Source organism: Haliotis asinina, chromosome 5 (genome assembly GCF_037392515.1).
Source record: "Haliotis asinina isolate JCU_RB_2024 chromosome 5, JCU_Hal_asi_v2, whole genome shotgun sequence".
NCBI lineage: Eukaryota > Metazoa > Mollusca > Gastropoda > Lepetellida > Haliotidae > Haliotis > Haliotis asinina.
Genome location: NC_090284.1, coordinates 68,671,264 through 68,699,232, shown reverse-complemented (window position 1 = coordinate 68,699,232; position 27,969 = coordinate 68,671,264). Strand labels below are relative to the sequence as shown.

At 40.9% G+C, this 27,969-nt stretch overlaps 2 protein-coding genes across 6 annotated transcripts in view; one reads left to right on the top strand and one right to left on the bottom strand.

Moving 5' to 3' along the window:
• Positions 1–7,215: 7,215 nt before the first annotated feature.
• On the bottom strand, positions 7,216–27,934 carry LOC137284001 (beta-1,3-galactosyltransferase 5-like). Its single transcript, XM_067815666.1, has 2 exons — positions 27,843–27,934; positions 7,216–8,362 (listed from the first exon to the last, which is right to left on the bottom strand). Exons 1-2 carry the CDS (start codon positions 27,932–27,934, stop codon positions 7,216–7,218), a joined length of 1,239 nt encoding a protein of 412 aa, XP_067671767.1.
• Positions 17,166–27,969, top strand: part of LOC137285130 (phosphoinositide 3-kinase adapter protein 1-like) — a 31,515-nt gene continuing 20,711 nt past the window's right edge. For 4 of the 5 annotated variants that reach the window (XM_067817356.1, XM_067817355.1, XM_067817354.1 and 1 more), the window contains exons 1-2: positions 17,173–17,284; positions 27,652–27,722. The gene's annotated coding sequence lies outside the window, so the exon portion shown is untranslated. Of the gene's footprint in view, positions 17,285–27,651; positions 27,723–27,969 lie in introns of all 5 variants that reach the window. The other variant, XM_067817353.1, reaches the window with a different exon arrangement.

The following is a 27,969-nucleotide window of genomic DNA, read 5'->3' as shown; positions in this document are numbered from 1 at the left end:
TTGTGTGACGGCTGTAAATTATTCATTCTGGGCCAGATTTGATGTTGACATGATATACGATGACAGAGCCTGTGTTCACGGATCACTATTGAATGACGATGATACCAAGTGTTCGCCAAAAGGGCAGCGTATCCTACATGACCGCGGACGCTGTCAGTTACATATGTGAGGCTGGTTAATTGTTCCCCTGATAAAAACTGAAAGGTATGGTACAAATCAAAACAGAGAATGCAAACATCAAGGTCAAATCGGTCCAGAACAAAGAGTCAACAAGATACAAGTGTTGTATCGGCTGCACTAAACTAAGACTTTACACTCTGTCCTTATTCAAAACAGTCAACGCGGATAACTGATTTAGCGTCTCTGCCAACATTGCGAGTGCACATGCTTCGGGGCCTTCTTTCACGAATCACTGTGGTGATCGTAAGACACTACGGTAACCTTAGTGTAATTTTTAACATTTAACATTGGGAGCTAAGGTTAACCTTAGTAAAGGTAACTTCGTGAAAGGAGTCTGTTGAGATTTCTTGTCTTTCATTGTACTGCAGACACAACATCTGCGAAGTTTTCCTGGCAGTGAATCATCAGACAGAATACCCTGCATATGGTTTTGAAGCAGACGGGATATTGGCATTTCCTTTCTCGTGTTGACAGGTGGACGCGTGAGTGCTTCAGCTATGACTTGAAGGAACTCAAGTCTCCACTGAGGAAACTTGACTCTCCAGGATCTATCAGACACAATGCCCGCAACATCCAGCATATGTGTGAACATCATCATGGGTCATCTCTTGGTTTGCCTATTTGTGGAATATCCATGGGCCATCTGGCCCTTTTGTTTTGCTGTAATAAAACACTATTATATATGTGAGCTGTCATGGGCATTTTGCTGAGCAAGGTTACTCTTTGACTTCTTGCATTGGTAACTTACAATCGTTGTCTTGTTTTGAAAAATGTGTGTGCAGATATCTAATGCAAGTTGATGTAGTCCTTATTAAGCTGCTTGTGACCTGCAAGTGTCGAACACAAACACCACCCGGTTTTGCGAAACTTACAATAGCAAATCATTTAGTGAGCTGTGTTCGATCCAGTCACTTGTGTTTAGTATGAATGTATTGATGTATGATGTGACATACTGGTATGTCTACAGGCAGCTGTCGGTCAGAGCAACACTATGGGAGTGTGGGATGATACAGCTGAAGCAGCGCTTGGTGATCAGTTTTGGCGGTCTCCTGGTTTTGTCACTGGCAATGATAGTGTGGTTATTTCCATTATGACCAATGAAGTCTGTTTCTGCGGATAATTCAGGCAGGTTATTCTCTGTCCTTGATGTTCTATATTTAAGCATTTAGATTCCATCAGTTTAATTGTTTTCGTTCACAGATTTGTTTATGAGCGGCAATGGCAACATTCAGAAGTTATCCCCCTTTGCCACTTCGCTTATAGATGGCGCGAAGTGAGCAAGGGGGCGTAACTCCAGGAACGTTTCCCGAAACTCCACACTGTGCCATCCAGTGTTATCTACACAGAGGCCTGGCAGTACTGTCACTTCAGGACTCCTCCATAATCACAGGCAAACTATAGCTAGTCCTCTAGAAGTCTGAGGAATGTATGCATAATATAATATAATAATATATAATTTAATATATAATATCTACATAGCGGACCGCAGTGCACAATGAAGGCTATGAAGGGAGGGGTAATTACATACTGAGGTCTGTGTGGTGTGCAGTACATACTGAAGTCTGTATAAGTAGGTCTGTGTGTGTGCTCTAGTCTATAAAAAGGAGGCCGTACAATACATACTGGTCTCTAAGTGGTCTAGTGTATACTGAAGTCTAATAAATGTTGTCCGTACATACCGAATTCTATATCATGGTGTCTGTACATACTCAACTCCACATAATGAAGGTCATACAAAGCATACTGAAGTCTATATGAGTGGGTCTTGTGTGTACTCAAGTCTATATAATGGTATCCGTACAATACATAATGAAGTCTTTGTGAGTGGGCCTAGTGTGCACTCAAGTCTATATAATGGTATCCGTACAATACATACTGAAGTCTATATAATGGAGACCGTACAATACATACTGAAGTCTTTATAATGGAGACCGCACAATACATACTGAAGTCTATATGGGTGGGTCTAGTGTGTAGTCAAGTCTATGTAATGGTATCCGTACAATACATACTGAAGTCTATATGAGTGGGTCTTGTGTCTACTCAAGTCTATATAATGGTATCAGTACAATACATACTGAAGTCTATATGAGTGGGTCTAGTGTGTACTCAGGTCTATATAATGGTATCCGTACAATACATACTGAAGTCTATATGAGTGGGTCTTGTGTGTACTCAAGTCTATATAATAGTGTCCGTACAATACATAATGAAGTCTATATGAGTGGGTCTTGTGTGTACTCAAGTCTATATAATGGCGTCCGTACAATACATACTGAAGTCTATATAATGGAGACCGTACAATACATACTGAAGTCTTTATAATGGAGGCCGCACAATACATACTAAAGTCTATATGAGTGGGTCTTGTGTGTACTCAAGTCTATATAATGGTGTCCGTACAATACATACTGAAGTCTATGTGAGTGGGTCTTGTGTGTACTCAAGACTATATAATGGAGACCGTACAATACATACTGAAGTCTTTATAATGGAGACCGCACAATACATACTGAAGTCTATATGAGTGGTTCTAGTGTGTACTCAAGTCTATATAATGGTGTCCGTACAATACATACTCAAGTCTATATAATGGTATCCGTACAATACATACTGAAGTCTATATGAGTGGGTCTTGTGTGTACTCAAGTCTATATAATGGTGTCCGTACAATACATACTGAAGTCTATATGAGTGGGTCTTGTGTGTACTCAAGTCTATATAATGGCGTCCGTACAATACATACTGAAGTCTATATAATGGAGACCGTACAATACATACTGAAGTCTATATGAGTGGGTCTAGTGTGTACTGGAATGTGTGTAATGGGCTCCTGTACATACTGAAGTCTATATAATGGAGGCAATACAATGCACACCGAAGTCTACATATATATGTTGATCACTGGATTGTCTGGTGCAAACTCGATTGCTTAAAGACCGCTGTCATTTAGCTGAAATAATGCTGACTGCGACGTAAAACTAAATTCGCTCTTAAAGGGGCACTGATGCGGAGCAATTTCCGTGGACTGGTGGTTTCTTTTGTTACTATTTTTCTCCCGTGAGTACCCGGATGACATCCCAGAATTCGTGACTGGTTAGTGATCTCTGTTGCGATTCCCATATGCGCAATTGATAGTTTATGTGTACACTGATCAACAAAGATGAAGTCATTTTACTTCGTTATTACGAAGACAAATCAAACACCTTGAAGTTTACTCATCTGCCAGTGATCTAAAAAAAAACGTTAGGACTGAAAAATAACGAAGTCAGTGTAGGTCTTTATAAATTGTCTTATAAACCTAACAGACGAAAGTTATAGCAACAATGTCAGGCTATTACCTCGTTCAGGAATGTATCATCAATGTCCACATAAAAGAACGATATTCCATTCATCTGCAGCTGTAAGTAATCCTCCTGTATGTCTTGTGTCTTTCAACAGTCTAATATGCGACACATCGTTTGAGAAATTTTCACACTGGTGTATACGTAGTCTCACTGGTCACCCAGGACAGCACACCTGGCAACTAACTGTATGATGTCCGCCATGAGTTAGCCAATAATCAGCAACAATCAATCAAGGCAGTGGCGGTTAATTCTTTGTAGGAAGGATGTTGTTTTACACTTGTACTTTACGACAGGGTGTATTCAGTATAGATTACGTAAATCTACCCTCCTAAACACTGCCTTTTTTCACAAATCCGCTGTGGAAGGAATTAATCAATCAGTGTGTTATCGGTTAATCCTTTGATCGATGTTTGTTTTTGTAACTCACCCTCTTGCATCACTTACATGCACATATTACATGACATGCAATACATTTGCCACTACAGACCTTAATTTATAATGTTGAGTATTTACTTGAGTATTTTTTGAATGATGACAAATAACACGTGTAGGTTTATACCATCAAACGCGAGTTACAGCAAGGAAGATGTAATCTCTGTGTCGCATGATGCCTGAAAACACTTTTGGGCAGAAACTGTTTTGAGGATACCAGCGGAACTTCGTTGTGACATAAGAAATGTACATAGGTATTTGCTGTGTACTTGGGTAAATGGGTATAATCAGGTTTCTTTTACGTAAGAAAATTTTCAGATTTCTCTACCGATGGCAAAGTCGTTGCCATTAATTTACGGATTCAGATAAATCAACTCTGTGTTTTTCATTATCAAAGGTAATAAACCAGGGTCGTAGCTACCACAATTTACGCATGATGTTTGCTATGACAGCTGGGCCAACCCTAAAAACTATCTAAATATAAAGCTTTGCAATCTTTCGGACTGATATGAAACAAATGGCTTGCTACGAGTATGTAGACATCATATTTTCGTATGACATGATTAAATATCGAGGTAAAAAAAACCCAAACACCAGAAATAGGATCAAATTGGATCAGTCACTGTACCAACCAGGCATAAAAAAAATACACTGCTGGGATATTTTGTCACATTCAGACAAGGAATATCATGGATATTTTTAAATAATGGCATAAAATGGGCATCCGGGATCCTCACTTTTTAAGGTGAAGAAATTCTGCTAATGTGGACAGGAGCCCAATCCCTCTGTCCGTCACGGTCGAGGGAGCGGGTACTGACCAATTTGCTGCTTGGTTTCGTAATTATACCGTTGGTGAGAAACGTTATTCGCTCGGCATCAGTGCCCCTTTAACTACTACTTAAAACTAGTGACACGGAAGTTTGTGTGGCATGCAGGCGTGTCACCAACGCCTCAGTGACAGGTTGTGTAAACACGGCAAGTGTTGGAATATTGCTTGACATTAAAAGAAAATTAACAATTCGAAAGTTGATTTCATTCCTTTTCTGACATATGCGTAGGTCTAAACACAAAACACATATATATGCACGAGACGGTCACACAGCTTTCAAAACAATTCTTCGGAAACCAGTATTGGAAAGTGAAATGGCACCTATTCCAGTGTGCAAAGAAATCTGGGTGTTCATCCCAACAGTTGTCTGCAAGACAAAACCTTTATACACATGTTCTTAAAGTAAACTGAGTTATTTGTTCCAGCATACGACTAAGGCAACACGAGAACACCACATAAACTCGAGCAACACTACTACGCTACCAGATCCCAGCAATATCCAAGTGCTCTCAGGGGAAAGATATTTGTTTACCATAATTATTTCTTTGCGAGAATCAAACATTGATGTAACTGTACTAACAAGCAGGAACTTGTAAGAGGACTGTCGTTTTATTTGCTAAACATCTTGAAATATATATGCAGATATCTGATGCAAGTTAAGGTAGAATGGCCCGCAAGTGTCAGTCATCATCTGTCACAGCTTCGCTATCATTCACAATAACATAGCACTTTTGTTGAGGACAATATGATTGAATTTCACGGCAACATTTGGAAGTCGTATCAATGAAGATTAACTAAAATAAGTAACATTTGTTTCGTCTGAGTGTTACAGTGAAACGGTAAACAAATGAGAAGGATAGAATGAGTTGTGTTGGATTCAATTGCATGAATGTGCTTTCGAGTAAAATTCCGCAATGTCCATTATATTGATGAATTTATAACACATTTTTGGGTCTGCAGACGCTGTACAAGACAGAAGGAATATTGCGTATGGCTCAGAACCACAAGAGCAGGGCTCGTTAACTATTTTAAACCTTAAATTGTCCCCTTTTACCACATGGCTTTGATGGTGCGAGGTGGGCAGGGGGACATAACTCCAGGAATGTTTCCCACATGTTCACATTGTGCCAGTCAGTGACATCTACATTGAACTCTGGGTCTAATGTCACATGGTCATAAAAAATCACACACGACAGGATATAACTGATCAAAGTCGGTTTAATACTAAGCTCATTTTCAAGAAGTCCGGGGAAAGTACAAATAAAAGCCAGCTGATGTCATTCATGAAGTGCACGTTCTTGGACATTTCTCACACACAGAAGAACTGCATGTGTAAGACATTTGCAAGCAGTCTTTAATGTGCCGAAAAAACAGAAAGATAAGCCAGATTAAAACAAAACTGTGTTGTGTTAACGAATGGGTGGACAGTACGAGTAATGCATTGCTTCTGATCATTTCTCCAACCCATGACCATATTTCGGCCGTGATAAATTATAAACCTCCCATCTAGAGTCTACAACCACCGACAAAATATAAAATCTTATTTTTTTTCACGCACAGCAAAATGAAGTTTGACTTTTTATTAAAGGGGACATGCTAGTGCTTACCAAAATGTTTGACCATTTGACTTGTAAATATTTCATCGAATCGTGGATGAACTGGACCACTGTTTAGTGTTATGCGGGGTGTGCATTGTGACAGAAATGCTATCTTCCGAAAACACAGTTTCATAGAAATGAGTTTCCATTTAATTTAATTTCCATTTCATACAAGGAACAAAAATTAACTGCTGTATCAAATTGTTTTTTTCAACACTTTAAAAACCCTGCTGAGAAAATAATACATTTTTTTTATATTCAGTTGTATGACGTGAATAAATGATTATATCGGGAACTTGAATAAGACAGCATGATGTTACAACAACGTCAAGTTTATTAAAGAAGAAAATCCAGCACCAAAACATTTCAACCAAAAGTAATTCAGAGAATACAAGCCATCGCTAGGAGACAAGCATGATAACACATTTATCTACGACGTGCACAGAACAGACATCTCCATTCAAATACTCCTGACGATTATATATCTGCACACAAAGCAAAACAAAGCAATTTATACCCGCCACCCCCTTACCAAATATATTACTACGGAAGACATCTTTTCAACATTGAACTTCAGGTTGATTATCAAAATTGCAGAAGTGTTTGAAATTAAAGTTATCTAAGTTATCGCATATGTCCATCCGGTGAGTGAGCCTTGTCCGAGCGAGGGTACCACTGGTATGTCTGCTCACAACAATTTCCTCGCTCTCTTTTATCACACGGTAGCGGGTCTGAGAAGTAATGGTTGATTTAGACTCAGACCCCTAAAGTCACCATACAGTGACAACGAACATTCTGTGGAAATTTTCTCATGGACTACTTGGAAAATCTAACCATAAAAATCTACCAACTGGTTCCATATATTATGTTTTGCTTCGTTTGTTGCTTTGTTTCCTGAAATCCTCATACCTCTTACAAATGTTATTGGAGAAGCTGACTTTTCTCTCCAGTGTGTAAACCCTTCCACATGTATCAGTGTTGCGTTGCAAGAAACACACATTATTCCCGTTATAAATGCATCCTCTATAAAGACATACGGAAAGTACTTGGCATTTGCGAGTACACACCTCACATAATCCATGGTCATGACATAGGTATTTCCTGCTGTATATCGAGGATACAGATCGAAAGGGTAGACAACCTTTGGTAAGCCCCATTTGCCTTGACGGAAAACAACTGGATGCATGTAAACGAACCCAAGCACAGTGTTCACCGGCTTTAGTTGTGTCAGTAATCTACCAAGACGGTCAACATCAGTGAAAGTGTCATCGTCAGCCTTCAGGACGTACTGCGTACCAGGGTAATACTTCGCCACGTATTCTAAACCAGATAACACTTTCAGTGTAAGATTCTTGTATGAGTCGTGAAAGTTACCTTGCAAAATGTCCCCATACATTTTGCTTTCTTCCTTTAGAATAGCGTCACATTCCTTACTCCCTGTATATCCAAATACAAATATGAGTTTTATGTTCCATGACAGATTGCTTCCAGGCCACCTTTGTCCATAAGCGACACTGCCATACGTCCTTCTAATAGCCGTTCTGTGTTTCAGTGCCACTGATAACACCATGATGATTAGAAAAGGATTATCCTGTTCATCCGATATTGGTAGTATGTTAAACGATGTTGAATGTTCTTTCATTATGACCTCCCTGTTTTCAAAATATGACCATGCAATGCGTGATGTATATTCGCGGAAGACCTTTACATATCTGAAACTGGATAACAGGCGCTCTCTTCTTCGGATTCTTTTTCCAACGGCTTCAACAACTTTCGTTTTTTCCTTTCGTTTGTGCTTCTGTTTCAGTGCTTTCTTAATCAATGTGGTTCTGTCTTTTCTCTTCCGCTTCGGTGCTTTCTGTGTCAGTTTGAACTTATCAGATCGTCGTCCTTTGTTGGTTAAGTTTAAAGTTTTCTTTTCTCCTACAGCCAATATGTGGCTCTCATTAAAGATGAGTTTCTTGCTGGTTTCTCGGCTGCTGACATACACGTGTTTTGCATCTTGAGTATGCCAGTTTGGATCTTCCGCCAAAAGCCAGAATATCCATACAAATATGTAAATAGTAGTTAGAAAAATTCCAATGCTTACAATAAAGCGGCAGTTTGTTCTGAACCTGAAAAGACAAAGTAAGGTGAATCACGAAAGATAGTTCACATATGCCTATACGCAGTATTACACAGACTCAATAACCTCTTCCACAATGAACATTAATTATGCTTATGGGAATATTTGCTTGGCTTTCGTTGACTCATAGATGGAGGAGTGAAATAAACCCTGTTCTTGTCGGTTTTGTTGTTGTTGTTGTTGTTTTTTAATATAACGTAAAACCCGGATGGCACTTTCTTCAGGGAAGCATCATGTAATCATGCATTTAAAATCGATGTCGATACGAGCCAATCAAGGAATGAACTTACCCGGTAGTTGGGTTAGGACTTGATACAGACGTCGGTCAAACAACCGTTGTCAGAGTATGGCTTGATTATGACGTTAGTCAAACAATGAAACTGTCCCGTAGTCAGAGTATGGATGGATACAGAAGTCAGTCAAACAATGAACCTACCCCGTAGACAGAGTATAGCTTGATAATGACGTCAGTCAAACAATGAACTAACTCCGTACTCAAGATATGACTTAATACAGACGTTTGTCTAACAGTGGGTGAGTGAGTGACTGAGTGAGTGACTTCGGGCTGTGTTTCACTTCTGTCATGGAGAGTCTTCCTGATAAGTTAGGAAACTATGAACAGAGTCAGGTCTCAGATGCAGCCCACGGGTATGGTGCTGACAAACGAAGCAATACACGGAGGAGAACACAGATTTGAACCATTGATCATAGACATCCGCCGGACAAACTGAGGGGCTCAAGACGATGACGTCACACGTGACTCCGTCCAAGAATGAACCTGACATACGTACGTAGTGCGTAATATATTATTGTAGCAGTAACCTTTGGACGGATATCTGTATTAAATGAGAAAAAGAGGAAAGTTACAGAAATATTTTTATTATAACATATGTTGCTGGAAACATCACCGATTAATGACCACGGTCCCCAGTTTTAAACTTACCAAGGTTAATATATCACAGTCGGGTGTGCTATATAATCATACGTAAAATTCCCGCATTTTGATATCCGCAGTCAGACGTAACAATGGTACGTAATAATTCTGGTAAATGCATGAAGTCTGATAAAGTTTAAGGAAACTGCAAAGTAAAACGTGACGAAATTATACGAATATGAATCAACTCTTAAGACTGTATCTTTCTTTTAAAAAAGTGTTTGATCGAAACAAAATGGTCACGAACCGATCCGTCGAATTTCTGAATTCAGAGTAGTAAAATGTTTTCGACGGATGAGCACTTTGATCTTAGCTGTTAATTGGTCATCAAAACATTGGATCATAACACAAAAACACGCAAGGGGTATTGGGTGGTTTGACTCTCTTTATTTTTGTACTTTTGTACGTATATTTGCCTACTCGTATGATAAGATGAGAAACCGATGCATTGAATAAAGAATTTTTTATTCTATTTTGTCCTTTTGTACAATATGGAAATTGTTGCACTGATTAACTAACATGCATTCATAAGGAGAATTATATTATACGGATACAAGGATATTATACCTATACATGCATTCAATAAAATGAAATGAAAAGATAATCGTCAGTGTGTCAAGGCTATCCTATTGTTTATAATATCAATTTGAGATAAATAGTTTTTCATGGTAAGTAATGATCTGATAAACAATTATATTCTTTTTTCACTAAATCAGAAAATAGGGACAAGAAATAGGGCCTTGCTTCATGCAGTCTAAAATCCAATACAAGTCGACCCCTTAATAAATGAACTTAGACTCTCCCAGTGTGTTAACACGGTCTGAAATAATCTATGAACACATAACCACATCTGTTGAAGCAATAAGATCTATATTAGAAGTGTGACACATATGCATGTCTAATTGTATTACAAATTACAAATGTTTTACGAAAACGATAATGAACAATACTAAACTATCTTGTCTTACTTCTTTTTCTGTGTTTCAAAAAGTAACTGGAGTTAAAAGGAAATCATTGAACCTAGAATCCGGAAATGTTTACCTCGCTGAATTCTTGATAGTCAGGAAGCATATACTGACGTCTTGAAATTAAATGTTACCTCGCAAACACTTCATTGTTACGATTCGTGATATGTATTAAGCGTCCATATCAGATAACACACACACACACACACACACACACACACACACACACACACATACATTAATAAAATATTTTGCAAGGGTTACCTGATGGTCTTCATTGAAGCCGATTGCAACCATCCACTGTGAAAGTATTATAGGCTTTCTATTTCTGTTGCAAGCATTCCAGTTCTCGAGGCAGTCAGTGTGTAATTGCTCGCCCTACACTGTAACACCTGTGACGTTTATGCGAGATCGACAATATTGACTTCGACTGCGAACTTTTAGCTTAAATAGTGGGTATTGAAATGCTTGTCAAAGGTATTAATTTACGATCGGCATAATCCTTTACAAATGTACATGGTATAGGGGATGAAAACTGTCGACATGTCAGTTCAGTTGAAAAAAATATTCAAAGCTCGGTAATGCGTTTATTTGTTTATTTACTAAGACAATAAACCTTATTATCTTCTACTTTGAAAGGTATGCTGCTGGGTGCGGCGTAAACCTAAAGCCATTCACTCACTTTGTTAAGTGTTATCATTTGCTATTATATTGTTTCTTTGGCGGAAATATTGACGAGGTGACTAAAATATTTAACTCACTCACTGATTTGTGTATGAACCATTTGTTGCTAACCTTGGAACTACTTCAGGTTTATGTGGAATGTGTCATACTTTGGTGTGTCTCCAAAGTCATCCCAAAAGACTGAACAGTTATCTAATTTGGAGAAGTTCAACGCTACGGTTACGTGTAAAGCATCGATAAAATCCACGCAAGAACAGTTTTTGTTACAGTTTTCCCCAATGACTAATCGGACCAAGTTAAATGGGTATAGACTGTGGAACAAAGGTGGAGCAAAGGTGGAACAAACTCACGCATGTTCCAGTGCTTGGAAAAAGGACAATATATAGTGTGTTTGTGACAATGTGATTATGATCATTTGTCACGTAAGGAGGACTTCGATGGTGTTTATTCACACAGTTGTTTGGAGACTGTGTATATGCTCGACGTTTGATAGGTGTCGATAGGACCTGGCTTCAACTGTAATATAACACGGACGATTACAGCTACCACTGAAAGGATTTATACAGATTATTAAACAAACAATATGTCTTATGACTTACACGAAACTCACGAGTGTGAGTTATTGTTTCATGCAAAAGTTTGCATGTATGTTTCGTATAAGTCATATGACACTATTATGAATATAGTAATTTATTTATTTTCCAGTTGGTTATGTGAAGGTCCATCAGAAAATATGAAGTTTTACGGTAACGAAAACAACGCAAGCAGAACAATGGTGCAATAATACTCGCAAAGGAGACCTGTGAGTAGGTTCATAATAGTGCACAATTACGACCCTAACTTCTGACTATGGAATATGCGAAGCTTATGATATGGAAATTTTATCTGTATATGTTTACAAAAGAATATATCGACATTGCTATGACAACTGACTTGACAAATTAAAGTATGTGGCGCTGAGGATTGATACACGCTATCAGAATAGTGACGCGGGGATATTTCGACCAATATGGTACGGCCGAAGTGATCTGTGCACATGTGCTTATATTTGAAATATTAACTCGTTTATTTTCAACTATTTGGATAATAAAGTACAGTCTTAATGCCACATACGACGTCAATCAAACCTGCAAGCCTTGTTTTTGTCGGTCAAAAAGACTTTGGATAGTACTGAAGCTATTAACAAGGGTGGGTATCTGCATAGAGTGTTGGGAATTTCCCCATCAGGAATTCCCCGTCGGGATGATTCCTCACAGGATATTCCTTCAACTTGACATTTCCCCACACCTTTTTGTAACCAATAAGGCAATTCCCCACTCATCTTAAAATTGTAGTACAGTCGATGCTAGTAAGTATTCTGCGCATAATATTTCTTCTTTATTTGTGATGGGTCGGGGGACTGCTACAAAATAGGTGCAGAGAAATGTCAGATGGGTCATTGTCCTGATGGGAAATTGTCCTAGTGGGGAATTGCCTGTACACTACCTTCACATTAGGAATGAGAAGAAGTAATTTCCACTGCAGTCAATACTGGTAGTCTGAACCTGATAAGGTCTGTTAAATAGAACTCCAGCGGAGGGACGCAAGGGACGAGACAAAGACAACAGCATGCAAGACTAATATTGTCTCTACAGAAAACCTGCTGACAGACTCAATTGTCATACCGTCACCCTCATACTAAATGAAATGCCAGAATACATTAATCTGGACGAGCAAAATCACACAACACAACAGATTTGGTCAAATCTGACTTTTGTGCTTGATTAGTTTACGGATAATCATTTGAAATCGGTCAGGCAATGTTTGATCCAAACAAGTTTGTTCCATTCAGTTTCGATGTTAAGGCACCCAATGAATGACAGCCTATCGGAGTAATGCAGTCTGATACTTTCAGGACTAAGCTTGGATTAACTGTTGGAGTGTTCGATACACCTGCAGAAGTACTCAAAATGATGCATGAAAGATATCGTACACAAATGTATTTATCGGTGCTGTGTTCAGGGTATCCACGAACTATTGATGAATGGCTCTCTTTGGCGAAGGGCCAAAGGTCATTTATAAGGAAAAAAGGAAGCGTCTGTAAAATCAGAAATACAAATGACAACAGAGGCAACGGCAGTCACTGGCCAAAGTCAACCTGCCAAGAGGTCATGGTGATTGAAAGCTATTCCGCAATTTAAATGCAAGAAATTTGTACTTCCCAAGATTAGACAATACTTGATGATTTTTATGTAATGGGTCCCTTTTATGGAGTAGCGTCCCACTAAATTTGGAGCTGACCTGTTCAGATACGAATCGGTTTTATAAAATCCATCGCCATGGTTTTCAGTATCATCAGGTACATGGAAGCTGCAACTTTTACTTACATAAGTTTGCATGGGTATAACTTTAACATAACGTCCACGAACTATAAACATATTGGTTTAAAATATGGTCTCACCAACGCTGGTAACTGTCTTCGTGAATCACCTCGCCCGTAATATCAATAGCTTAAATTGTGGAATCAGTATTGATGATTCAGCAGTCAGCATCATGTTATAGGCTACTTAAAAAGAGAAATTGCGGCTGCGTTCAGCGAGGCGAAGTATTCATTTTAAAAAGTTAATACCACCCAGGTAATAGAACCCTTAATAATGAACCAATCTGCTCTTCCCAATGGAAGGGACATGCATGGGAGACAAAGAACGAAATTAACATCATCGACATATGCAGAACATCACACACAGAGATGTTCAACGGAAATAAGTTGGCAGTTGATACTTTCCTCATGAAACACCTATGCCCTTCAACATTTTAAACTAGTATCAGACATAGACACCACCGTACGTAGTACTTTGAATCCATGGATGTAGCCTAGCCTTATATATATATATGCCTTTTATCGTAGCATTGTTTATATGTTACAGAAGTTTTATCTGCATGGAGCTGTTAACCTGCAACTATCCATCTACTCTGCGAAATTCCAGATATCTGCTCTACTCTGTCATTCTCCAACTATCTATTCTGCTCCGTCACTTGCTGTTTGGTCAGAAGAGGAATTTTCTCTTTTTTTGTGCAAAAACATACGAGAAACTTTGCCTATTGACGCTCCTCAAACTCCACTTTATCGTTCCTACAATAAGGTATTTTGTCCATCATTATTGTGATTATGTATTGCTTTATGTCAACCTCAGTGATAGTTACTTTCAAATCATCAGGATCTTTATGTCAACCTCAGTCATAGCTACATTCTTTGTACTTTCAAATCATCAGGATCTTTACGTCAACCTCAGTCATAGTTACTTTCAAATCATCAGGATCTTTATGTCAACCTCAGTCAAAGCTACTTTCAAATCATCAGGATCTTTATGTCAACCTCAGTCATAGCTACATTCTTTGTACTTTCAAATCATCAGGATCTTTATGTCAACCTCAGTCATAGCTAGTTTCAAATCATCAGGTTTTCTAAAAACGCTGTGTGTCTTGTTCACGCATCTGCACATGCAGCAAGCACCGACTTAAAGAGATTGGTTAATAAAATTATTCTAAAACATTTCACATGCTAAACCCCGTAACTACATGGTTATCATATATTATTATATCAAAACCATCTGCGTGACAAACTAAAGTATGTCAGTATCATTATTCATACCTGGGTTATCTAGGTCTGGGCTTCTTGGTGGTCTGCCCATTACCGATTTATTATGATTGACGTTAGTACCATCAACACTTCTACTGCGTGTTGCACTGTCACTGTAATATCACAACCGTTACATTTGTCACGATACACCATCTCCTCGACACCACCTTATCCTCGACACACACCCCATACCCCGCGACACCCCCTTATCCTCGACACATACCTTATCCTCGACACCTCCTTATTCTCGACACACACATTATCCCCGATACACCTACTTATCTTCGACCCCTCATTATCCTCGACACACACCTCACACCTGACACACCACCTTGACACCACTTATCCTCGTAAGCACATTATCCTCGACACACCCCTCATCCCTCACGAAACCACCTCGACACTAACTTGTTCTCGACACCACCCTATCCCCGAAACCCCTTATCCTCGACAAACCACGTCGACACCACATTATTCCTGACACCCCTATATTCTTGACACACACCATCTCCTCGACACCACCTTATCCTCGACACACACCTCATACACCGCGACACCCCCTTATCCTCGACACATACCTTATCCTCGACACCTCCTTATTCTCGACACACACATTATCCCCGATACACCTACTTATCTTCGACACCACATTATTCCTGACACCCCTATATTCTTGACAAACCACGTCGACACCACATTATTCCTGACACCCCTATATTCTTGACACACACCATCTCCTCGACACCACCTTATCCTCGACACACACCTCATACACCGCGACACCCCCTTATCCTCGACACATACCTTATCCTCGACACCTCCTTATTCTCGACACACACATTATCCCCGATACACCTACTTATCTTCGACACCACATTATTCCTGACACCCCTATATTCTTGACACACCACGTCGACACCACATTATTCCTGACACCCCTATATTCTTGACACACACTTTCTCCTCGACACCCCTTCCCTTCGACACCACCCTATCATCGACTCAATATTGTCCAATCGGATATATTGTTCTTGACACCATCCGAATCATTTACACCCTGTTATCCCCGAAACCACCAAGACCCACTTATTCTCGACACCGCCTTATCCTCGACACCACCTCATCCTCGTCACCACTTTATCATGCTGTCACAACCCCGATAGCTTTCACTACATGTAACCCGCGACTACACGTATCCCAGTCCATACTCGTTGATCCCATACCCCACCTGTATCCCCGTTATGTTACCACCTGCATCATCATCTTCCATCGCCTAAACTGTACTCATCTTCGTAAAGCCACCAGCAGGGACAATCTATGTAGTCTCCCTGTCACCAGTTACACTTACGTTTAAAGGCACAGATCATTTTTGTTTAATACCTTTGTTTTTATATGTATTTGCTCACGGAGAGTTCCCATTCTTCGTGAGCCATCATGTGTGAGCTGCATAATAGCCTTTCAACAACACAAAGAAAACGTTTCTTTCTCTTCAAGGTCACAGCTTGACAGACTGTAGGTAAAACATATGTGACGTGACATGAGACACCGGGAAGGTCAGCTTTCCGACGCGAAACATATAGAGCCTAGACTCTACTTAAACCATGACACTCGGTACAACGGTACGTGCCAGCACAATAAACGTTTTGTTTAACATCCCTGTAGTCTTGTCTTTGTTGCTTAACTCTGTGTGCTTACTAAATATATTTTCTGCAAATTTTCTGTGACACCATCTTGATCGTATGAAGCCCATTTCTGCTGTTCGCCGCCGTGATATTTATGGAATACTGCTAAATGCGACGTAAAAGTTCACTCACTCATTTTGGTCAGTGATGTGTCAAGATAAGAAACTTTTCAAAGTCTCCACTATTGGGAAAGGGAATTAGCTCCATTGCCCCTTGTTTTGAGGAGACCCAAGTTTTATTCGTGAAAACAAAGTTTCAAATATAAAATAGTGATGTCATGTGATTTCTTGTTGGTAGATGTAGGGAAACAGCTCTGTGACTATTCTTGAAACTATTCGAAATAACATTGAAATATTGAACTACAAACTCAAATTACCTCACCTGTTATGCTATTCATTTTCGTGACACTTATATCCATTTACATGTTAATAGTCTATACCCCCGTGGTTATATATCAGTTCCGTTATATGTTCTGCTGTAACCTGTGAAAGCTATGTTTACAGCTGATGCTCAAATTGTCTATATTACAAGATAATAATCAGACAGCATGACTGAAATATCAATCACGCCCTGACACTCGTCTGTAGCAGGTACATTGTAACCATCCATGTTCTAGGCATTAAAAGAAAACAAGACCTGGATACACCACATGGAAAACCCCAGCTATAGAGTGTACACGTAATAGCGAGGTCCGCAAAACATGCTATAAATACAATACTTCCTTTCACAGACATTCAACCAATGAAATCAAATCTGTCGCTGGCCGAGACAACACTGATCATTTTACTTCCTGCTCTGTTCTACTGTCCCAGATCAGTGTACGTGTTATGTCAGGACGGGAAGTATGTTCACTCTGTCGTCGGGATTGTACTTGTGCATGGAGGTGATGGTGAGTGTCCAACAGCTGAATATGTACCGCTTATATGTAACATAACTATACCTCTAGGTCAGTCAGTTAATACGCAACGTTGTTAAGGTTACAGTTCAACTAGATATGTCACGTATATGTACCCTGCATCAGTCAGTACGACAAACTTTTTTCTGTTTGTCTTTTGTTAAGTCGGTCTCCCTCTCTCTCTGTGGAAGTGTCTGTCTGTCTGTTTGTCCGGCAATACCTACGTATGCACGTATGGTCTGTACATACGTATTACGTATGTAGTGAGTGTTTGTCTGTCTGTGTATACGTACGTATGTACGTGTGTGGGAGCGTCTGTGTGTGTGTGCCTGTCCTTTTACTGTACGTACTCACGTATGTGGGAATGTCTGTCTCTCTGTCTATATGTATATGTCCGTATGAGGGTGTGTCCGTGCGTCTCGCTGTCAGTACGTACGTATGGGGAAGTGTCTGCCTCTCTCTCTCCGTACGTATGTGGGAACGTCTGTCCGTCTGCCCGTACGTAGGTACAGACCTACGTATGTATGTATGTATGTATGTATGTATGTATGTATGTATGTATGTATGTATGTATGTATGTATGTATGTATGTATGTATGTATGTATGTATGTATGTATGTATGTATGTATGTATGTATGTATGTATGTATGTGTGTGTGTGTGTGGTGTGTGTGTGTGTGGTGTGTGTGTGTGGTTGGTGTGTGTGTGTGGTGTGTGTGTGTGTGGTGTGTGTGTGTGTGTGGTGTGTGTGGTGTGTGTGTGTGTGGTGTGTGTGTGTGTGGTGTGTGTGTGTGTGTGTGTGTGTGGTGTGTGTGTGTGTGTGTGTGTGTTTGTGGTGTGTGTGTGTGTGTGTGTGTGTGTGCGTGTTATGTATGTATATGCGTGTGTCTGTATCTGTACATCGGTTTGTACGTCGTTTCCTCTGTCTCTGTGTTCGCACTCGTTGCTGTTGTTATCGGTATAATGGGTACAGCCTATAGCCTACATATAACGTAACAGGTATCACGTGGGTTCAGTTATAACCAGGGTATTTTCGGGGTAGAAAATACGTTCAATGAAAAACGTACAGTATACCCAGGGTGGCATTATAAGAAGGGTGCACTGTACACTCTACTAGTGGCATTTCGCTAACGTCGACTGGTCTAGCGCATGCCTCGAGCAACTTGTGCTGTTCTGGGTATGTTGGTAACTAGGAGTAAGGCGGAGAAGTGATTGCGTGTTCCATGTCTATTGAACAGACAGGCATGTTTAGTGTTAACGTAGCCTCATGTATGTCTGGCACACAGGTGGTATTGTAGGCATTATGTATACAACGAATAGATTCAAGTACAAAGGCTGGATGTTCCCCATAGCTCATCGGTAAGCTAGTATCAAATTCAACTGACACAGGAACAGGTTGAATGTGGATCTGAACGACAGCAACAGTGTTTGTGAAGTTATTTAGTCAGGACGTGTGTTCGTTCATATCAGATCGACAGAGCGAGGTGTGTTACTATAATTGTACCACTAACATTCAGCGCCAGGTACTGACGTGCTCACTGGGTACGTGGGTTGTCCGACAAAACACATTAAACACAAGACTCTTATCTAGCTCACGTGCCGCTGACGGAAAATACTTCATTGGCCATGGTTGATTTCCTCTCATTTTTTACCCTTCCTTTTTCGGCCCTCCACCAATTTCCCGAGGTGAGGAGCTTACTCTTTCAAATAAAACCGAGGAGAGGTTTTGATTCAAGTTATGAACCGATCAAGGATATACGTGGGATATAATTTTGATTAATGGTATTTACAGCACTGCACGCACAACCCTTCTTGTGAGGCACACATCGTTCACACTGACGAACAATAACATTCTACACACTGGATACAACTGCCAACTCAACTCTCAACAAGTAGGCGAAGGGTTGCAAGTTCGAAATCATGCATCGGCATAATATACTGTCATATTTCACCATCGTATTCGGTAATAGAAAAACTAAGTGGTATCAATTTTTCAAACTCAAGTTCAAGAATTCAAAGTCAAGGGGTGTTCCTCATAAAATATATATTCCTGCAGAAAATATTCGGGAACCAGGCATTCTGAAGAAATCACCAGGATCGCTTGAAAAATGTCAACGAAACCATCTGTAGATGTTTACTCGGTTAAAGGACAATCTTCCGAGACAATAGAATGACGTCGCTAGACATTTATAAATATGTTTGTAATGCCTTAAAACAGGTATGCTGGCTATATGAATTTAAAAAAAAATTCTGTTAAAAATATACAGGTATATATGTATTTTCATGCTGTTTCCGGTGATTGATCAAGTAACATTTTCCTCTATTTAGGAAATTCATTCATCAAACATAAAACGCTCTAACCACAGAACCGTTACTCGCCCCGCACTTAACACAGCTGTCACTTCCCTATGTCAGCACAGCTGTTACTCCTGTCACGCTCAACACAGCTATTACTCCTCCCACACCCACTATAGCTGTTACTCCTCCTGCACTCAACACAGCTCATACTCCTGTCACACTCAACACAACTGATACTCCTCCCATACTCAACACAACTGATAATCCTTCCATACTCAACACAACTGATACTCCCCCCACACCCACCACAGCCGTTACTCCTTCCACACTCAACACAGCTGATACTCCTCCAACACTCAACAAGCTAATACTCCTCCCACGCTCACCACAGCTGGTACACCTCCCACACTCAACACAGTTTTTACTCCTACCACACTCAACACAACTGATACCTCTCCCACACTCAACACAACTGATACTCCTTCTACATTGAACACATGTTACTTCTCCCACACCCGACACAGCTGTTACTCCTCCCACACTCAACACAGCTGTTACTCCCCTCATACTCAACACGGCTGTTACTCCTCCCACACACAACGCACCTGTTACTCCTCCCACGCTCAACACAGCTGTTACTCCTCCAACATTCAACAGAGCTGTTACTTCCCCTGTGTTCAACACAGCTGATACTCCTCCCACAATTAAAAAAGCTGTTGCTCCTCCCACACACAACACAGTTGTTACACCCCGCATACTCAACACAGTTGTCACTGCCCCCATTTTCAACACAGCTGTTACTCCTCCAACATTCAACAGAGCTGTTACTCCCCCTGTGTTCAACATAGGGGATACTTCTCCCAAACTTAAAAAAGCTGTTGCTCCTCCCACACATAACACAGTTGTTACTCCCCGCATACTCAACACAGCTGTTACTCCCCTCATACTCAACACAGCTGTTACTCCCCTGTATTCAAAACAGCTGTTACTCTTGTCACACTCAACACAGCTGTTACTCCTCCCACACTCAACACAGCTGTTACTCCTGTCACACTCAACACAGCTGTTACTCATCCCGCACCCACCACAGCTGTTACTCCTCCCACACCCACCACAGCTGGTACTCCTTCCACACTCAACACAGTTTTTACTCCTCCCACACTCAACACAACTGATACTTCTCCCACACTCAACACAACTGATACTCCTTCTACATTGAATACACGTTACTCCTCCTCCATGGTTCCATCAAACTGCGAATCTTCAAGATAAGTATTTCATCCGGCCTTTAGAACTGAACACGTTCAGATCCACATCATAGCGATGGTGAATATTTCCCCTACACAGTTCACATCCACACAAATAGAGATAGAAGATCTGTAGCATAACAGAGATTTATCTGAACAGTAATGGGTGCAATGTCAGTTTGACATATCCAACAGATATGCCACGGATGAAGTTGTCCCCATCACTTCTTACTAGCAAGTGCAAGCCGTTTAAACGTACCTAGGGCGGCTTTATCTGGGAAAGATAATTTGATACAGGATGTCAAGCACTTAACCTCCTTAAAAATGTAGTTCTTAGAGTTAGAGCATGAAACACAGCACAGACATAACACATATCGTGCCAAACATTCCACGTGTATCACACAGTCATGTTAAATGAAACACTGCAATGACATCACAGATATCACATTAAACACTACACATTAAACACTACACGCATGTTACATCAAACATACATTACAAATGTCACATCAGATACTGCGCAGACATAGCACATGTCACACTACGTATTCCATGTAAACGTACGTAAACACTGTACAGATATAACACATGTCACACCAAACACTGTACAGACAGAACACGTCACCTCAAATACTCTATGTCCATCATACGTCACATGAAACACTGCACGTGCATCGCACATGTCACATCAAACACGGCACAGACATAACACGTATCACATCAAATACTGCACACACATAACACATGTCATACCAAATACACCACGTGCATCACACATGACACATCAAACATTGCACAGACATAACACGTGGCAAACCAAACACTGCACAGACATAACGCGTGGCATACCAAATGCTGCACGTGCATCACACGTGAGACATCAAACATTGCACTGACATAACACACGTCACACCAAATATTGCACAAACATAACACGTCACATTACATAGCACACAGACATAACATATGTCACATCAAATACTGCACGTGCATCACACATAACACATCAAACACGGCACAGACATAAAGTATGCCACACTAAACACTGCACAGACACAACACATGTCTCACCAAACACTCCACGTGCATCACACGAGTCACTTCAAACAGTGCACAGACACAACACATGTCACACTAAGCATTGCACACAAAATTAGGTTTGCTCACTGTGGTTGTTAGAAAGCATTCACTCCTAGATAGCACAACGACATGTGCCCAGAGATCCGGTTAGAAAATTTGTTATTCATTTGCAATTGCTGTTTTCTGGCAATAGAAATGACAAATGAGGAATTAGCGTTTTAATGTGTCGGTTTTGGTTTTGACACCCATATCCTATATTCTGAGAATCATAATAAGGGAATTTAATGCGAGAGGACAATTAAAGTCGCACGAAAATTAATTCATTGTTATTTTACGTTTGTTTAAAGAGAGGGGGGTAATATGTGTTCGGTATAGCATGACAATAAAAGGGAGTGTTCAATCCAATAAACATAAATCATTCCCCTTAAAAAGTCGAGGTCTCATATCTTGTCTGTCAACCAGTACCACGGGTAAAAGTACATACAAACGCTGAATACGGAGTCTCTCCACCCGTGCTAGACAAAGACGTTATTACTAACACTATTCTAAGACTCCAGACTGGTGTCACAGAACTGTGTACTGCACTATTCAACATCGAACGTTATCGGTTCACGTAAATTAAACATGTGCTGAAGCACAAACCAACTCCAGGCACCTTTTTAAGTCGGATGACATGGAGTCAAGGTTAGATTCGGAACACGCTGTTTGTTTACCCAACCCATGGATTAGGAGCAAGCGCCATAATGTTCGATGGTATTGATTTCAATAAAACATGAATCTTATATACTCATAAAATATAGTCATAACAAACCCGGGGAACGGATGCGTTTAAACCTTTTTTGGATGTAGAAATCGGGAAAAAAATAATTTAATCTATTCTATCCTTTACAGTCATTTGACTGTGCAGGCGATACTTATTGCTGGGGATCTAAAGGTCATTTTCACACGAATCGAAAACAGATGCACATAGTGTGGGTAAATGCTCAGGAACTGCTCGTTCATCAAGTAACATACCTATGACATTTTCCAAAGATTAAGGGCATATGTATGGCATGCTAGGGGCATCTAACATAATTCATTTGGAACATAATTAGGGTTCAAACTCCGAGTGTTGTGTTTGTTTTGTTGAATCTGTCATTAACGAGGCTAACATAGGCGTGTGATGGTATTACGTCCCTATGAAAGCATGGGAATGTTCAGGGGACCAAGGCAGAGTAGACTGCTTGATGTTGGAGCATTCTGTTACGCAATATGTCAGATGAGTCATATATATTCAATGCACTTAAGTCTTGTAGGTGACCGTCCAGCTAGTTCGTATTGCCTGTTTAATGTATATTACTGCGTTTAGCAGTAGCTATAGGATATCGATTTGTAAATGCTCGAGACCAATGACTGATAGTGTGAGCGCAGACAGGGCAATGTCGACACGTTATCGGCCTAGCTAGACCACGCGATTGTCGCTTCCAACGACCTGTACAGGATGCTTGGGGTCTGTTCTTAGGGTCTGCTATTTGAATGCTTGTTGTTTTACAACGCCTTTACCAGTATCCCAGAACGGCTAGGGACACGGGGTCACAATGAGAAGACATTGTATTCTTATGGAGAATTGAACTCCAGTATTTGACGTCACGAGCTAAACCACTGGGCTATCCCGCCGCCCCAGTTGCTTGAAGGACATATGCCGGGGTACAAGACGTAAACAGCACCAGTATGTGAAATCAGGTGTGTAGATGGTGTGTGTGTGAGAGAGAGAGAGAGAGAGAGACAGAGGCACGGAGAGAGAGAGAGAGAGAGACAGAGAGGAAAAGTAAGTGTATTCAACTTACGAAGCGACGTGTATCCACGTGTCTGTAAGAGTGTGCTAGAGTGAGCGCGTGTGCGCGTTTTCGAGTGCACGTGTGTGTGCGCGTGCGTGTGTGTGCGCATGTGTGTGCGTGCGTGTGTCTGTGCATGCGCGTGTGTGTATGCAGTGCGTGCGTGCGTGCGAGTGTGTTCCACCTTGTTCTTCCTTTTTTTATCACATTAATACCAAGGAGTGCCAAGGATGTGAAGATGACAGTTATTATTTTTATATTTTCTTATTCTGTTATCGCCTTACCATTGTGACCTATATGCCTACGAAACTATATATCATGCATTCCATCCGGGTGCAGAACTACTCACCAGGAAGAAATATAGTGAACCAATGAGGCGATACCAGCCTTGGGTTTGTTGATAAGTGAATATCGGGCACGCGAGAATTCCGGTGTGAATAGTCATCATAGCATTTTTCATTCATGCACGTCACGCGCACGTACAACATATTAGTTTGGATCATGTGAATTCCGTTGTGATGTCGTATAAAAGTGGCATTCATCTGTCACATCTATGTTGTTGTCGCTTTAAGTATCCGAGAAGTCTAATTCTGTCAGCAGAGACAAACAGTGAGAGATACAGCTTCAGAAGTTTAAGAGGTCGTATCATACATTCCTACTCATAAGATATATCAAATATTTCAGAATCGACAAATAGATATACAGAAGGACAAAGAGACAGACATAATCAATTATTCATAAGCCTGGGCCCGGTTTCACAAAGCTATCGTAGCGCTACGACTGTCGTAAGTCTGTTACAGTATAAGAGTTACTACAGACGTAGCACTACTATAGGTTTGTGAAGCGAGGCCCCGATGGACCTCTGACACATGTAAAAGATACACTGTGATTGTTAATCTGTTCATTCGCTACACGTCAACACATACATAACCTATAGCTGAGAGTAGGTCATCATGAGCAAACAGTCGTAGGCTTCTGTCGATCAGTTCTTCATAACGGATGTGTTTTAAGGTTATGTCGATGAAAGCACGATATCTATACCAAGTTGTGATTTCCGTTCTAACTATATATTTTATATTTGGAAACAAATTATGTTTGCTTTTCTTTGTCATTTAACACCGCACTCAACGGTATACATATATGTAAAGCAAGTCCTTCTAGACTGCTCTGCCTGCTGAAGGCGCTACAAGGGCGATATATACAGATACAAGTAGGAGGAAGTGTTCAGTGGATGTATACGTCACTATGATACACGGAGAACATACGGGCCTAAAGTCTTTAGAAATGAAATACTCATGGGTTGGTGTTATGGAGGCATCGGTAGATGACACAAAGAGGCTTGAACTCTCTTCTAGCTTTACTGAGTGATGGCCCGAGCTGCAGCATTTTATAACACCTGTAACTTGTATAGCGCTTTTCCACTGATGCCCTGAAGCAAATCATCGAGTCTTGATGTTGGTAGACTGTGGCCATGTACTTTTGCAGCTTCTGTGGTTATTAAGTGTCTGATGTTGCCGATGGGCCGGAGATGCTAGTAACATGACAATGATATTTTATAGATACATCCTCTTTTTCATTCTTTGAAACATAACGTTTCGCGGACATTTCAGACTTCTCCATTTGGCATTTGAAGTGACCCTGAAACGTTGTGTTTCAAAGAATTAAAAAGAAGATTTATCGATGAAAGATCTTGGTCATATATACAACTTCTAAATGCCGCTGTAAGACATCATGATGGTAACATGTTTGACTGATGTGGGTAACCTGTTTCTCCATGGAGAGATGTGAGTCCAGATATACTGCCAGGTCTTTACGGTGGTCGCTGAGAACTATTTCTGAAGCTGATATCAGAATGGATTGTTCTTCTACTCTGGCCAACTGTTGCTTAAGACCTATAAGGCCTCTGGTTGAGTTTAAGCTTATTTGCTGTCATCCATGATATAATAATACAATCTTGACCAAACAATCCAGTGACTGACATTATTAACATCGACATGCACAATGGGCATACGCTGCCCCAGTCAAGACAGTGAGCCTGACCATCCGATCCCATCAGTCGCCTTTTACAGCACGCACGTGTTACTGAATACCAATCCTTACATAAACCTTCCTTGGTGTAAAAAGTAAGAGCAATAGGCTTTGAATTCGTTTACACTTCGTCTTAATCATACCCTTATCATGCATGACGTCACAGTAAGGGCCACCGTGAAGTATTTTGTACTCAGGTGGGAAACAAGATGCTTTGAAACAAGCCCTCCACCAAGATTGGAACGCAGTGCCCCAACGTCAAATTCAACTTTTCATACAGTGCGTGAGTACGAGGTCTGGCTGACCGATAGGTTGCAAAGCTTGTATTTACATAGTCTTGAGGGCTGGCCCAGCCTTTTTAGAAACAGCCATGTGGAACATCTGCCGTTTATTATGATGGTAGCTTCGCCCCTGTCTGAGAAGTCGACATTGTGCAATTCTTCACTAGCTGGGGCATCGTACCCCCGGGTGTAATGCGTGAAGCTCATTTCTGGTGTCCCCCGCCGTAATCTTGCTGGGCAATCGGAAATTCAAAGCGGTGTAACACTATAACTCACTCTCTCACTCGTCAGTAACTGGAAACTGTAAGAGCTCAAGGGTTGTCTCTCATTTGGCGAGTCAGTACGTTCCCATTTAATGAACAGCAAATGGTTGAAATGCGGTAATGTATTTGCCCTCCTATGTTAACCTACATAGCAAACACGGGTAGCCACCTTGGCTAACCCCCTATAGATTATCTGCAGATATGAAAGCGTCCATGCTGTGATTCAATCTCTACCTTTGTACTTTCCGAACCATCGGGAAGGCATATCGTATCAGACATTCAAATAATGCCAGGCTGCCGTGTAATTACAGCCTGCGGTTGCAGACATACTTGTCGAGCCTGGGTGAGTCATTTGGTGGCAGTCGGTGCCATCACCGTGCGCCATGGCCATGTCGTGCATGTCAACCAAACGCCAGGATCTGCTTCATACTGACAGTTGTACTGTGACGGGATATAGCTGATTGGGTCTGTTTCATACTGACAGTTGTATTCAGACAGACTATAGCTGGTTGGGTCTGTTTCACATTGGCAGTTGTACTGAGACAGGATATAGCTGGTTGGATCTGTGTTATATTTACAGGTGGTTTGAGACAGGCTATAACTGGTTGGGTCTGTTTCATATTGACAGTTGTATTGAGGCAGGATATAACTGGTGGGGTCTGTTACATAATAACAATCCACGCCCTGGTGACGATAATATGCAACTGATTATATGTAAATAATTCAGTTCGACAACTGGGAAGGTAGAAATGAGAAAAGAGTCTGAAAGACAATACTGACTTGTGGACTTTAATCACAAGACTACCACAAATATACTTTCTTGCGAAATGAATGTAAACAAAATCCACTCGGCTCTGTTTTGTTTGTTTGTTAGGGTTTGGGGTTGTTGTCTTTTGTTCGTTTGGTTGTCTGGTTTGGTTTTTTGTTTGTCTTCAGTTTATTTTGGGGGTGGATGTGTGTGTGTGTGTGTGTGTGTGTGTGTGTGTGTGTGTGTGTGTGTGTGTGTGTGTGTGGTGGGGGTGGGGGTGTCGTTGTTTTGCTTTGTATTTCCAAATATACCCATTTTTAAGACAAAAAACATCACCGTTTCATCCCTCTCCCGTATAATAAAAGATGGGTGCCTTTGTAAATTATATATTGTATCCGTTACAATATGCTGAATGTTTCAAATCATGTAGGTCACACTGAGACAGATAGTGGTTTATCATTGTATATATCGACTGTGTAATTATATGTGAGAGACGTAATATGATACCCGCGACTAGGGGAAGTGAAACTCTCTGACATGTTGATGACTTCATGTCAAATGTATGTGTCCTGTTTCATTACTGAAGGTTGGTTATGTTTCAGGTTATGAAGGCGTGTGATGACACCGGCCCGTGGTAGATGTACGATAACGCGTCGTTGTGACTAGTACGAAGGCAAGTTTACAATGACATTTTCCGTGTCACCTGTAACGACTATGTAACCGGAAATACAGTACTACATTCCACACCCGCAACCGCAACCGCAACCGCACCCACACCCACACTCTCACCCACATCCGCACCCACACCCACGCCCACGCCCACGCCCACGCCCACGCCCACGCCCACGCCCACGCCCACGCCCACGCCCACGCCCGCATCCGCATCCGCACCCGCACCCGCACCCGCACCCGCACCCGCA